Source organism: Myxine glutinosa, chromosome 4 (assembly GCF_964187855.1).
Source record: "Myxine glutinosa chromosome 4, kmMyxGlut1.1, whole genome shotgun sequence".
Classification (NCBI taxonomy): Eukaryota; Metazoa; Chordata; class Myxini; order Myxiniformes; family Myxinidae; genus Myxine; species Myxine glutinosa.
The window spans coordinates 28,267,291-28,282,932 of record NC_136264.1 but is presented as its reverse complement, the minus strand read 5'-3'; the positions used below and the strand labels follow the sequence as shown (position 1 = coordinate 28,282,932).

At 43.6% G+C, this 15,642-nt stretch overlaps 1 protein-coding gene across 1 annotated transcript in view; it reads left to right on the top strand.

The window, feature by feature from the left end:
• Positions 1-15,642, top strand: part of LOC137424539 (uncharacterized) — a 78,879-nt gene that overhangs the window by 49,935 nt on the left and 13,302 nt on the right. Inside the window, exons 3-4 of the mRNA XM_068112105.2 lie at positions 6,139-6,326; positions 13,042-13,433. Of these exons, the coding sequence (XP_067968206.1) occupies positions 6,139-6,326; positions 13,042-13,433 (580 nt within the window). The remainder of the gene's footprint in view (positions 1-6,138; positions 6,327-13,041; positions 13,434-15,642) is intronic.

Here is a 15,642-nt window from a genome sequence, read left to right as displayed (position 1 = left end):
TACACGGACGGTCACAGCCTCAGTAGGAATGGTCACAATATATTGTTGCGGAACCCAATGTCGGCCTCGGATCCCCTTAGAGGGGGGGGATTAATCCCCTCTTCTATAACTGACCGACGTGGTCCCTGGCGCTGTACAGCGATCTCCGGAAAGGCCGGTGGCACAGCCCCGTTCGTACCGCGGACAGATGTTAATTGCCGAGCGGTTTTAAGCAACCGCGGCACGAACTATTAACAATGACTAGACCCGATCCTGAAACGTTGGCCAAATCGTGCCACAGGTTGTCAATGGGGAAAAGACAAAGACGAAGGATGTAAGGGAAAGAAAGGCAAGGTAGGAAGAACAAATCTAATTTATTATTATTATTTACAAATCATCAAAATAACCAAGGAGAAAGAAGGATAAGAAAATAACGACAGAAAGGAGCCAGGAGACACAGTGAAACTCTAGCTTAACTAAACAGGCTTAACTTATACCCCAAGGACAAGACAAAGACAGACTACAAGCACACTTACATGGGGGATGATGACAGGAATGGCAGGAGGTGGATGGCTGGAGGGAGAGGAAGGTTCAGCTCGGACTGAAGCACGGTCGGGCCGGGAGGGAGCAGCAGCCGCCCTCTTGATCGGTCTCGCACGGCGCGTTCCTTCGCGGCCACGGTCGATACTGCCGGTGAAACCCGAAGCTGCTGTGGCTGAAGCTGCTGTGTGCCGCTGCTCTTTTAGGGATTCCTCCGCCTCATGCGCCGCGTGCTCTCCACCGGTTCATCTGCCTTCTCTCTCGTATCTCGTGGGGGCGTTGCGTGACGGGTTCTCTCCCTGACGCATCTGCTCGTGGGGATCCCTTACTCATCTCCGTAAGCAGTCCCTCACTCCTCCTTTTATTGCCCTCCCCGAAATCAAGCCGCGGGCTACGAGGGCATGCCTACCGGTTCGCTCACCGCGGTGCTGATTGGTGGTTAAGGGCTCTCTGACTCCAACTTTTGATGACGATGAGGTGCCACGCCTTTCTTCCCCGAACAGAGCACATGCTTAATGGCGGCAATTGCAGACAACCGCCAAATGCAGTTGGCAATTGACGAAAGGGGGGATGTGCAGGGAATCTACCTTATTCCACTTTGGTGCAATGGAGTGTTAATGGAAGACAAGGCCTTAACCTACATAGAATAAGGAGATAACTGTATAGAAGGATATATGATTGGCTACGTGTGGTATATGAAATAACTACGGGAACGACCTTTGACCTTTATATACAACAACTGGAGGAAGGAGGGTGATATTTTACAACACAAAAAAAACACCATTCTCAAATTCATAACAATATTATCTTGTGAAACCTTCCCTACCCACATCTTTCTCGATCTCTCTCAATTTGGAATCGCAATCACCGCAAACACTAACTAGCTGAACCCGCTCCGTCTGTGTGTGTGCGCGCACATGTGTTGATGGCCTTTATTATGAGAATATGGGGGACATTCATTAATACATTTTACCTTTTTTAAGCCTCGCCCTATACTCCGAAAGGATAGGGGAAGGCTTATATCTGTTGTAGGGTTTATTTGTACAATTAGCGCCTCAAATTTTTTTTATGGTACCGCAGAATTTCTTAGACCCCAGGAGTACTGAACCACCATTTAGAATAATTTTTTCTTCTTCCTGCAGTCCCAATTTCCAAGCTGTATCTCAGAGCTGGCTGAGACTTTCACAATAAAATTTTGCATCAATAATGTGAATATAAAGTATGTGGGGTTGACATTTTCTTTTTACCTTGACCTAATTAGACATTTTAATCATTTTTCACCATAACTTCAGTTGAAGGTTTGTCCGATCAGAACGAAATTGCCCTCTTTAGATGGCCTAGACTAAGGCACATTTATGTTTTATTTACATTATACCCCGATGGGTTAAAGGTCAGGTTCTTACACCCCTCGTACGAAACTACAATTTAGGATCTTCTTCTTTTTTTCTGCCAATGTATGAGGACTTTTGAATTGAAAATTTGTCTCAATAATGGTAATACAAAGTATGAGGGGTTGACATTTTTTTTAGCTCACCTGGAACATAGTTCCGGGGAGCTAATGGGATGGCGCATCATCAATCACTTGCAACTTCTCCGCAACCGCCGATGGGATTGCGATCAATCTTGGCTAAAATGATGTTTGGTATTTTGCAACTTAAGTTTGTTCATGACATTAAAAATCGGGATCTAAAGAGGTCTACCAGGGGTCAAAGTGGATCCAGATTTTACCCCCCAAAATAGGTATTTGCGTTCTTCTCTGAAACTACATTTTCTGCAGAAATTAGGCCAAAATGGAGAAGATTGTCATGGGGACCGCAAGGCTAACCCCCGCTCTAGCAGGGAAGATGGCCTTAAAATGCCTGTTGTTGTTTGTTTGTTGTCTGAAACTACACACACAATTTCAATGAAACTTAACCGTAACCTTCATCACCCATGATGCACCAAAGTTTGGTCACGGCCTAAAAATGTCAGGGTTTGAGGGGGTGTGCAGGGGGTTTGATCCCCTAAAATAGGTATTTCCTCTCTTCTCCGAAACTGCACCCCTGCTGGACGGATCTTGCCCATTCGCCCTTTCATCACCGAGGCAACACACGTGGATATGTCATGTTGCAAAACTCTGTGTGAGTGACTTGAGCTAGCACATGTGGAGTAGCCATTTGTGGAGTGCGATTTCTGGTATGAAAGTACAATGCAGGTGATTTAATTTAAACACGGATGATGTTGGGAAGAGACATGGAAGCTATCTAGACATCCAATTCTGGTCTATGCTAATTGGGGTATACCATTATTTCAGCTTTCCGCAGGAAAATCGTCAGTGCGTCCAGCCGGTGCACGCTGTGTCACAGGGCTGCTGAACGGCTCGTTGGGGATGACAACATTTACAGAATACCATTGACGGATTGACTTTGAAAGCACACATTTAGAACGAGCGAAGAAAGCCTCTGATATCTACGTTAGTCCGAGTCACGAACACCCACTATGCGGTGCAGTGCATACATGTTCTGTGGGGAGCCTCACCAAATTAATAAGCACGTGAGCAACAGAACTAGAGCCATTTCATGGTGCCTAGGGTGAAGGAGCATGGTACGAGCTCACACGTTTAATAATGAGCTGTCGAGTTGATTCCGTAATACAACCCACTGCATCCGGATAACTCCACAAGAACCTTGAGGGCGGCTTGGAATGACATGTCTGAGCACATTCTCACAAAGCGTTTTTACGCAAAATTTCTGCCTGTGTTGCTCATGGACCAGTGGTTTGAAATACGTGGTCTCGACTGTATTTCTAAAGCGGCGAAGCCGCTTCAATATTTGGCTATGTCCTTCCTTTCATCCGCCAAAAATGAAAAAGAAGAACCTTTCGAACCCACCGTGTTTAATTCTAAAGGGGTCTAAAGGGTAGTTCTAATGGGTTCTAAAGGGTCGTTCTAATGGGTTCTAAAGGGTAGTTCTAAAGGCTTCTACAGGATAATTCTAAAGGGTAATTATAATGAGTTCTAAAGGGTAGTTCTAAAGGGTAATTCTATTGGGTTCTAAAGGGTCAGTTCAGCAGGATAATTCTAAAGGGTTGTAAAGGGTAATTCTAATGGGTTCTAATGAGTAATTCTAATGGGTTCTAAAGGGTAATTCTAATGTGTTCTAAACGTTAATTGTAAAGCGAACTAATGAGTTCTAATCGTTAATTCTAAAGAGTTCTAATGGGTTATAAACGTTAATTCTATAGGGTTCTAAAGGATAATCCTAGAGGGTTCTAAAGGATAATCCTAGAGGGTTCTAAAGGATAATACTAGAGGGTTCTAAAGGATAATCCTAGAGGGTTCTAAAGGATAATACTAGAGGGTTCTAAAGGATAATCCCAGAGGATTCGAAAGGATAATACTAGAGGGTTCTAAAGGATAATCCTAGAGGGTTCTAAAGGATAATACTAGAGGGTTCTAAAGGATAATCCTAGAGGGTTCTAAAGGATAATACTAGAGGGTTCTAAAGGATAATCCCAGAGGATTCGAAAGGATAATACTAGAGGGTTCTAAAGGATAATACTAGAGGGTTCTAAAGGATCATCCCAGAGGATTCGAAAGGATAATCCTAGAGGGTTCTAAAGGATAATCCTTGAGGGTTTTAAAGGATAATCCTAGAGGGTTCTAAAAGATAATACTACAGGGTTCTCAAGGATAATACTAGAGGGTTCTAAAGGATAATCCTAGAGGGTTCTAAAGGATAATCCTAGAGGGTTCTAAAGGATAATCCTAGAGGGTTCTAAAGGGTAATTCTAAAGGGTTATAAACGTTAATTCTATAGGGTTCTAAAGGATAATCCTAGAGGGTTCTAAAGGATAATACTAGAGGGTTCTAAAGGATAATACTAGAGGGTTCTAAAGGACAATACTAGAGGGTTCTAAAGGATAATACTAGAGGGTTCTAAAGGATAATACTAGAGGGTTCTAAAGGATAATCCCAGAGGATTCGAAAGGATAATACTAGAGGGTTCTAAAGGATAATCCTAGAGGGTTTTAAAGGATAATCCTAGAGGGTTCTAAAAGATAATACTAGAGGGTTCTAAAGGATAATCCGAGAGGGTTCTAAAGGATAATCCCAGAGGATTCTAAAGGGTAATTCTAAAGGGTTATAAATGGTAATTCTAATGGGTTTTGGTTGTTTCTCGGCTTAGCTTCTTTCATATGAAAAATGCCAAACTGAACCGCTTCCTTCAGACATGGGTGCGATTTTTTAAAACATTGCCAGTGTCTTCATGACATCATTCAGTGCCAGAGATGGTTTGACTCCTTCAGTTGGCAATTGTATAAATGTGATTATGAGTCTTTAACGGCCACTCTTATTCCCACCTTGTGGGGTCAGCTGGGGGAAATGTTTGGCTAAGTCTTTCACGAATCGGCTGGCCTGGCCTGACATTTGACTAAGTAGGTGAGAGCAGGAATTTAGACAGCTAAGCGGTGAGAATTGTTTATCTATTTATTTATTTATTGGGCCAAAATGGTGGTGGCTTGGGAGAAGAGGGAGCTGATATTTTCTGCACACATTCCACTGAGATGAAAGTGGGTTATTGTTCAGAAGATGAGTTTGGGAACACAAATGTCCAATTAAACATAATGTTTGGCCTGCTGCCCATTTGGGTCGCGATGATTGTCGAACGGCATAACCTGTTGTTTCCCAGTTGACGAGGTTGATGGGAGGGGGTGTATGAGAATGCCGGAGATTGACAGACAGGATAGCATGTCCAGACGAACAAATATCTCTGCCATTGCGCAAGCAGCAGACTCGAGCTGCACCACACTCTGAATGTTCAACAGTTATTATGCGGGTGGCATTTGGCTTTAATTTTCCTAGATGTGTTGCTCTTGAAAAACCTGACCCGTGCTTTCCGAGAACAAGAATGCTCAACATATTTGCCGCATGTTTGGAACCAATTTGATGGCTGACGTCATCATTTGTTCAACCTCTTCGAAATTTAATTTAATCTTTGAACCATTTGTTTGCATGACATTTGTGTTAGATCCCAAGTGGTGAGGTCAAACTAAGGAGTGTAAGGGATAAAACACTATATATTATTGCCGTACTGTATGTGGAAATCTTGGGTTCTTGATCATCATATATCGTCCACTGTTTAGATACCTCGACTTGAAACATTCGCCTTGTATTTTGAAAAGGCTTGGTTTGAAATATTGACCAGTCTGATGAAACGTCATAATTCACATATTTGGGGTGGTGAGGGTTGGGGGTTGAGGTTTGGGGGATGGTAGAAGGGGTCTGCCAAGGTAGGACACATATTAGTTTCCTGATCAGGGCCTACATAATTCACGAGTTATTAAATTTGCTCTTTTGGGTGGGTAAGGGTTTAAAATGATGTGGTGGTCCCTTATGTGGCCTTGTCTTGTGCTTGATCATATGCCGTTAACTATTACAGCTTTTATTTCTTACAGCGAGTTTTCCATTGTCTGGACCAGTTGAAAATCTTACGAACAAAAGTATGATTCATGGATATACAGATAGTGTAGATAAAGAATGCTATGGTACGGAGTGTCTTGGATTGGTCAGCTGACCATCATGCCAACTTTACGTCAACCCCTTTATTCCCTCTTTTCTCCAATTGCATTTCACCTCAGATCCCAAATATGGAGATTGACCCCATTCCGTCTCCCCGCTCATCTGCGTTTCGACCATGGTCTGCGGGAGGAGGTGGATTGTGCCGAAGTGAAAAAGAAGGGATGGCAGGAGTGCACCCAGAGACATTGTTTCCTGAGCAAGGACTCCTCCTGAATCCTTTGACGATCATCCCTTCCTCGTTGAATTTGTACGTCTATGTATGTGTGTGTGTGTGTGTGTGTGTGTGTGTGTGTGTGTGTGTGTGTGTGTGTGTGTGTGTGTGTTGTTTTATAATAGAATGTGCAATGAGCATTATGAATATATATGAATGAATGATCGTTTTAAGGCCATTTTCCCCGCTAGAGCGGTGGTTAGCCTTGCGGGCCCCATGACAATCATGGTTCCCTGTTTGAGGCAATGTTTTTATGGCCGGATGCCCTTCCTGACGCCAACCCTTGGTCACCTCTTACGATGCGCAGGGATACGGTGTACCTATTCTAAGCCGGGGTACACACCGGGATCATTCATCCCAGCAAGCTGGTACTCAATTTGCCGACCTCGGAAGGATGACAGGCTGAGTCAACCCCCCTGGCGTTAATTCAGCGATCGATCGGGATTCGAACCCAGGATCCTAGGATCCCAAGCCGGCACCCTAACCGCTAAGCCAACACCAGGCTCAATGAGCATTATGATTACATGATAATACATTAAACCCCCTAACAAGAAAGGGAGAAAGTTTGAAGAGTGAGATTGCATTGCTGAGTTGACTGTGACTGTCTGGACACAGCTGAGGATGTGGATCTAATGATGTAGACCTATGGCCGCATTTGTGGACCCACCGTGCAGAGAGGTTCTGGGCTGAAAGGGTCAAAACCTCCACAAAGAACGGAGCTCAGCTGATGCTCTGGGTAGTCGGAAAATATATTAATTGTTTACAAGTTAAGATTCTTACACTAACTATTCCGATGTTTGTAATTAAGATGATCTTCTTCTGTTTCTTCTTCTTCTTCTACTTCTACTTCTACTTCACAAAGATTATTTACCAAAAGTGTTTGTCAGCTAAGGGATTGGTCCACCAACCCTCCTCCCGCACCAATAGCACCACTTTTCTCCATGCCTTCAACTAATATTACCTCCCATCACATGATCTTCATCTCCATTTGTCCAATTTGGGAATTTGGAATCAGCATCCTGATGACTCCACCCTCTGCTGTGGCATCCCACATCCGTCAGACAGGCAGCAGCCTCTTCCTTCTCTTCAGATCTTGACAAAAATCACAAAATGGTCGAACACTTGGAACATGTCTTTCAATCCTGACAAATCTCACACTCTCACTATGTCTTCGAAAGGTCTGGCAACCTCCTCCCCCCTAACCTTCCCCCCCCCCCCCCAACATTCCTTAACAATCCTCTTGAGGAAGTTCAGTAATTCAAATTCCTGGGTCTCACTATCAGCCATGATCTTTCTTGGGCAAACCACATTTCAAAGTTGGCCTCCAAAGCCAGTCGCACGAAGTGCTCCCTCGGCACACCTGAACTGCTATCCACCTACAAGGCCTTCATCTGCAACTTGATGAAGTACAGTTCTCCCCTTTGGGCTGGCACCCCTCCCTCACGCCTCGTTCAGCTTGACACTGTGGAAACCAAGGCCTTCAAGATTATTAGAATTTTTCGTGATGAAGCTGAGTCTTTGGCTTATCACTTTCCCACCAGGGACAGGCCAATGGTCTCTCTGTCTTCTACCACCTATTTTCTGGTCTTGCACCCTCTGCTCTTTCCTATGTCCCCAAAATTTGCAGTTTTTCCTTCCTGAGAGTTTGCTTCTGTATCCATCTTGTCCACCCTCCCTTCCCATCTTCCATCTTCCATCCCCACATCCATTATTTGTCCAAGTCTCCCTCTATTTTGTCCTTCATCCTGCTGTTGGTGTTTCCCACTTCTTTCTACTCTTCCTTTTGTTCTGTTGCATCCTGATCCATTCAGTGATGTAGCTCTTCCACATGTCTTGGCTCTGCATACAAAAAACCCGGCACAAACATCCTTTATATGCGAATGTCATGCTTCAGGAATGGCCGGTAATGTTCAACAAATGACTCGATCTGTGAGGAACAGACTTGTGAAAAACGGTGTGTGTGTGCATGTTCGTGTGCATCTTTATTCAGTGGGGCCTTCAGCAACCATGACTTGTTTCTCTTGCAATAATTCACAATCCTCAAATAGCTTCCTGTGCACTGGGTTGGGACGTAGTCAATGGTAATGCTTTGCGAAGACTTGTCCCTGGATTAATGATTCATTTTAGTTTTAGGTTTTTCTCCCATTTGAATTCGTGGTAAATGCACTCATTATGCGAATCATGCATAGCTCGGAGCTGTGGACCACACTCATATTTGCTGCCCTTTCCTTTTTTTTATTTTAAGTATTCTCCTATTCCCTCTATCTTTAGTCGTTTTCTCACTTTCCCCTTTTATTTTTAATTTAGTATCTGCTCTTACAGCTTCCTCCTCCATCTGCCAGAAAAGTTTTTTTTTTGTGTTTTTTTGACATCCTTGCATTAATGGTGTCTTTAACTGTTTAAGGGCTTTTTCACAAGTTTGAATCACTTAAATTGTTTTGCTGATTAAGTCGTTAAAAGTTATAAAATTCTGCCCAGGCCTGCTATTTATATGGACTTGTGAAAATCCATCACCAGTGCACATTGTCCCTTTTACCTTTGTGTCCATGGCAGTATAGTGGGGAGATCTCCGCGCCTCCATGATCACATCTCCAGAACCTGCGTTGGAGGAGAGGTATCAAAACGGACCGTTGTGGTCTTCCCATTGGTGTCGAGACAGATCATTGGTCCGTGCTTTTGAAGCGATTCTAACAAATTGATAACTGGACTCGAACTTTAAATCCTCGCAAATTACGTTCACGTAGGTACTGCCCTCGTGTCCTTCATGATGTAACCGACAAGACTGGTTGGGCATTGCTCGGCCTTTTGTTGTTACAGGAGTGAGGCTTATTGAAGAGCAAGGTAGAACTGCCAGTGGGACAAACGTCAAGGGAATTAACCAATAGGAAAAGGGGAGAGGGAGGAAACACAAACTAGCAAGCAAGATGGATGAGTTAGGAAAGGTTAATGGGGGATAATGAAGATAATGTGTCAGATTTGAGGATGACCAGAGATGGTGGTGCACTTCTTGTGTCAAGTCTTAGTGGGAAGAGTGGGACATTGCAGACTCTGGAAGGTGGTTCCAAAGACAGGACAAGCGAGGAATAAAATAATTGAGGTGTGCAGTCAGCCTGGATTTTGAAAGTTTAACCAGGAGAGGGTAACTAGAAGAATGCGTGCATCCTGTTGAGTTTCTGTGGAGGATCGGAGGACTGCGAGAGCAGAGGGAGCAATGTTGGAGGAAAATAGAGAGACCACTGACCTGCCTGCGATGTGAGAAAAACAGAGCTTGAGCTTCTGCTTAATCACGGGAGATTCCAATAATCTTAAGAGCTATAGATTCCACAGAATTCAGGAAAAACAGATGTGAAGATTTTCCAGGATTGATGGACATGTTCCATTTATCAGACCATGATCTAATCATTTCCAGATCAGCATAGAGACGTCACTGCTGTCTGCTTACCTGAGGGATTGGTACTGTACGACACAATGTGAGTCATCTGCAAAAGGGAAGAGAGGGCTTTCCGGAGCATTGGAGACGTCATTAATATAGATGAGGGATTAGGCTTTGCCAAAAACTGCCTTGGGGAACTCCCGCCTCCACTGAGAGAGCAGAGCAGAGGAGAGGATTTCATTGATGGCAACATGTTGACTGCATGAGTGGAGGGAGTGAGAAATTTTAGGAAGGAAAGCTTCTTTTTATGTCAAAGAGCTTGTCAAGCATAGCAGGATGCCAGACTGTATAAGGCCAGATATGTCCAGTGAGACGATCCTAACCTCTTGTTTGAGGTTCAGTGCCTCCAACCATTTCTGGAAGAGGATCTAAAGCATGGCAAGAGTTGAGTGACTGTGATAGAATCCAACTGATGATCAGACATCATACTGTTTGAAAACAGGAAGGATTTGCCATCAGAAGCAATGATGGATGCCATGACTTCGCTTGTAATTATAAGGAAGCTCTAGTCTATAGTTGGGAGCATTTGTTTTTGCACCCTTCTTGTGAACGGGCCTGATGTTGAATGGTTTAAATGCGTGGTGGAGGTGCCAAAAGAAGGACAGAGTGAATGGGGCAGACATGAGGGAGCAAGGATATCAGAGCAGGATTTGAGAAACGTGTGAGCACTGATGCCATCTGCGCCTAACACAGAAGCAGTGTCAAAGCTGGAGAGCACTTTCTCTATCGTCTCGAGTGAAAAGGACACAGTCCAGTGCACAGTGGGTAGGTCGGAGTAAGATGGGGACACAACGAGATAGGTTGTGTACACGGGTTTTGGAGGCAAAGACAGAGTTTAGACATTGTCTTATCTTTGGCAGCGTCTGCAGTACTGCCGTTTGACATGAGGGATGGAATCGGAGCATCGGAGCATACACCAGAGACAGACATGAGAAGGTGCCACCATGACTTGAAAGATTCACGCACGAATTTGAGATTCATGCCACATTTTACTTAACTAGGGCGTGCCCGTACGTGGGTGCAAAAAAACATGCGTGCAAACAACAACAACAAAAAAAAACTTTGAAACCACGTGGCAGTAACGACCACAGAACCCCCCCCTCTATTTACATGAAATGGTTTGGTCCATTCGCAAAGCCAAAGCGAACGGCTTGCGAGTACGGTAGAACCCCCCCCCTCTATTTACATGAAATGGTTTGGTCCATTCGCAAAGCCAAAGCGAACGGTTGGTAAATAAATCGCCATAGCTCGGTAACTACTTCTCCGATTAATATGAAACCTTGAAAAGGCACATCCTCAGGTCCCCAGCAATATACCTGGCAAGTTTCAAGTATATCGGACCCGTGGTTGTCGAGAAACAGCGGTCACAGACAAACAAACACACAGACACACACGCAGAGATTACTGGAATTATAGATAGACTAGGGCGTGCCCGTACGTGGGTGCAAAAAAACATGCGTGCAAACAACAACAACAAAAAAAAACTTTGAAACCACGTGGCAGTAACGACCACAGAACCCCCCCCCCTCTATTTACATGAAATGGTTTGGTCCATTCGCAAAGCCAAAGCGAACGGCTTGCGAGTACGGTAGAACCCCCCCCTCTATTTACATGAAATGGTTTGGTCCATTCGCAAAGCCAAAGCGAACGGCGAACGGCTAAATCGCCATAGCTCGGTAACTACTTCTCCGATTAATTTCAAACCTTGAAAAGGCACATCCTCAGGTCCCCAGCAATATACCTGGCAAGTTTCAAGTATATCGGACCCGTGGTTGTCGAGAAACAGCGGTCACAGACAAACAAACAGACACACACACAGAGATTACTGGAATTATAGATAGACAAGGACGTGCCCGTACGTGGGTGCCCGTTCCTTGCCAAAAAAAAAAAAAAAAATGTCTTCGCCCATGCATGCATGGGCGTGCCCATGGGCCCATGGGCGTGCCCGTAAGTGCGTGATGTGACCGTACAATGAATGTATCGTCCCGACGCCGCAGCTCGGATGGTGCTGCAGTTAATCGGGCCTGTATCGGCAGAGTTATTATAAACGTGTACTACAATCGATCGTACCTTACAGCGTCTGCTCGCCACGTTCAGCATCAGTACGTCGTCACTATGACTATCCGTAAGTCCGGAAGTGACGTCCTCATTTGACTGTCCGGAAGGTCGCATATCGCAGTTACGATGAATCGCAAATTAGTTTTAATTAGTTTTAAAACATAGTTTAACGCCAACATAGCGGCAACATAGTTTGCCAACGTGAAATAAATGAATACGCTCTCAAATGTGCCGTCCGAGGCAGAGTCTGTTCGCCACGTTCGGCACACGTGATAGCTCGCTGCTCTCTGATTGGTTGAATCGTTTTTTGGACATAGCTCGGTAACTACTTCTCCGATTAATATGAAACCTTGAAAAGGCACATCCTCGGGTCCCCAGCAATATACCTGGCAAGTTTCAAGTATATCGGACCCGTGGTTGTCGAGAAACAGCGGTCACAGACAAACAAACACACAGACACACAGAGATTACTGGAATTATAGATAGATAAATGGACATTGCGCCATTCGATCATTTTTACACAAAGTTTAGCATAGTGGACGAATCGGCTGCACTCGAACGGTGTGTGGATTATTCAGCACAAAATGTTAATTTATTTATTCCTCCCTTTACCACAAACAAGTTGGGTCACCTGATCAAGATCAGCTTACTTAGACTTTAGTAAAACATCAATGACATTGTTGTTTAAAGCTGTAACAAAAAAATAATTTGGGAGTGCAGCAATGATGGACCAAATGGCCTCATTTTCTTGTTTAAGGTCATATAGAAGTGTGCGACCCCTCGTTATACAGTATATTAATTTCCATTCTGCGTACGGAACATAAATATTGGAATGGGATTGGTTAATTCCAGGAATCGATGACGTTCAAACGCTGAGGCGTTAGGCCCACTCTCCCACCAAGGGGGAATCCCGACGTGCTGCATTATATCGCCAAAAGTGCAGCTATTTCATGTTTTTACTTCCATTGGAGAAAGAATTGAAAGTTTTTACTGGACGTTGATCTTCCGCGTGTAAACAAAATGTGCAGCAAATATAAAGGAAAATGGGCAGGAATTTGGAAACGTATAAGGAACCACAAAAGTGTGTGTGTGTGTGGTGTGTGTCGGCCTCACTGGGAAAGCTGTAACTCGATTTTGTAGTTTTCTGGTCCTGTGTAGTGTCTGATTTAGTTCCTCAATGTTCTATTCCCTTGATGCCTGAATTGTATTTTGTCTTTAATCTGAATGAATCATTCTGACCATGTATTCTGATATCCCCAGGTATTACACGTATCGTGGCTATGATTCCTGCGTCGCACCCAACATTGCCTTGGCTCCACCACATGCCACGGCACCACCAGCCTCTCACACCTGCAGTCCCGACACGTCCTCTTGGGGTCGTTCTCCAGCCGTTTCGATTTCCACAACCCCACTTCGACACTTGGCCGATTCTGTACGGCTCGTCTCCCACAAATCCCCTTGTACTCCACCACCACGACCGCTGTGTATGGCTTCGCCAAGGCACGGCTCACCGGGCCGTGCCACAGCTCCCCCCACCGTACCTGCATCTACATCAACGCCCATTCCACTGACCCTTAGCCAAACTGGCACAACACCATCGACAGGGGAGGCAGACTCGGATGAAGTGGACATAGAAACAGATGGAGGAGAGGGTGAGTTTGATGCAACTTTTTATTTTGTCGTAATCTCAAATAGAGAGAAACCCTTCCAGAAGGAATGTCAAAGTTTTATTTATGGGAAACACAATAGATATAATCTGTAATTAATGTACCATGTTCTACAGAGAGCATCTGTGCTGCTGAAGCAGTTTTTTGGCTCTGGGTTATAATCCTGGATGGGTCACCACTCTGCCAAAATAAGGTAGGGCAGGAATTTAGAATTTAGCCTCACCAATTTGAATTTTGAACTCGCCATCTGTCCAAATGGTGAGTCCCCGACTTTGGGGGAACCCCAACCCCCTGCCTCCAAGGTGAGTCATCACCTTGGAGGTAGTTGCTGGTGTGTATTGACTGGTATTGTTGCTGGTCAGTCATCGCTCTCATTTCTGCTCCAGCTAATCGCAGCCAGAGATAGTGCTGACTGAGTCAACCAATGGGCGTTCAGATTGCCAATTACATCAGGACTGATGAACCAATCTGTGTCGCTCTTACATAGACGTCTTTCTTTCACTTCCTTCTTTCTCTTGCTGTGATTTACCTTGAGTACAGCACGAAAAACTTTGGTTATTCATATTATGTCGTGTTTGTTTTCTTGTATTTTAAAATTCTGTAGTACCAAACATCTGTTCGTGTATGTATATATATATATATATATATATATATATATATATATATATATATATATATTCTCTGTAGGTGATTCTGTCTGTGATACATCTGTCCGGGGGAGTGGCTACACTGGGTCTGGGAGGGGCTTCAAAAACAAATATCCACCATTTTGTTTCCTCACATAGCTTTGAGGCCTCTTTTGTTAGGCCCGTGGTGTCTTGCTCTCTCTCAGTTTTATTTCAACTCTAATTCGAGATCTCATTTCATTTTTCACAGTCGCTAACATAGTTTTAGACTCGGTTGAAAAAAACCGGGAATAAAATTCGATGAAAGTTTCCGTTTATAGAACGAAATGCATTTTCAAACACCTATTACATAAAGGCCATTGAGACTCTCTCACGGTTTTATCTCCACTCTAACTCACCCTCTGATTTCATTTTTATCGATAGTTTTAGACTATCGATTCACGCACACACGGGCACACACGGGCAATAACACACGCACACACGGGAAAATGCCGAGATATATTAAAAACTCACTTTTTCTTTTCCGTTAAGATATATTACTTTTCCGTTTGAGGACAGTCATCACAAAAAAGTCAACAATGTGGGGAGAGGGGCAGAGCTTCGTTCAAAATTGCCGACAGATATTTCTTCGTTCCAATTTCATTCATCTAAAGGTAAACCTGTTTAAACACTCCATTCATTCCATCGATGTTTTTTTTTTTTCACATGAGTTTTCAAGGCTGAATCTGTGTTCACATCCAGGATTAATAAACAAACTCCATTTCCATGTGTGCATGGACATGTAATTCACATGTCTAAAATAAATAAATAAACAGACGGGAGATTGCCGAGAGATATTTTTTCGTTCTTATTTTATAAGTTATGTCCACGTACACTTTAAATAAGTTTTTTTGAAATCTTTAATTTAAAAAATGTCATTTTGTATGCTGTAACGAAAAGAGTAACATTGGTTTTCCCAAGACAGAAAGGTGTTATGTGATGTTCTTATACACCGCCCAAAAGACTTTTCCCAGGGACTTTTCCATTTGAGCTGTATTCTTTATATCGTCGGAATGTTTCATTCTTTTGACGTAGTCACAATAAAAAGTTGCAATTAGGTACTCTGCACGTGGGGAGAAGGGCGGAGCATCGTTTACGTGTCGCCACTCGTGTTTGTAAATGCTATCTCCAAAATGAATAAAATAATGAAGGAACAGAACAAGACATTCAATGAACGTTAACGCAGATTTGTATGCTGAGCAACAAAGACATCGGAAGGTAATGTGTGCTCAGCAAACGTATACAAGAGCAGACGTAAATAATCCGGACGAAGTATCGGATAATATTGTTGAAGATCATTGCGGTACGAGTCTGATTACTTCACCATGCGTTTTTTTGATACATTCGAGTTTTAAAATGAAGAAGAGTCATGGCCTCCATAGGCTTATGATCGGCCTCTGATGTGCATTTTAAGACTGAATCAACACGTCTTCGATCATAAATTACTTTTTGAAGAAACAAAGGTACATTTTGATTACAACTCATGCAAAGGAAACCAGGTAATACCTGTTTCGTTCGGAGCGATTATA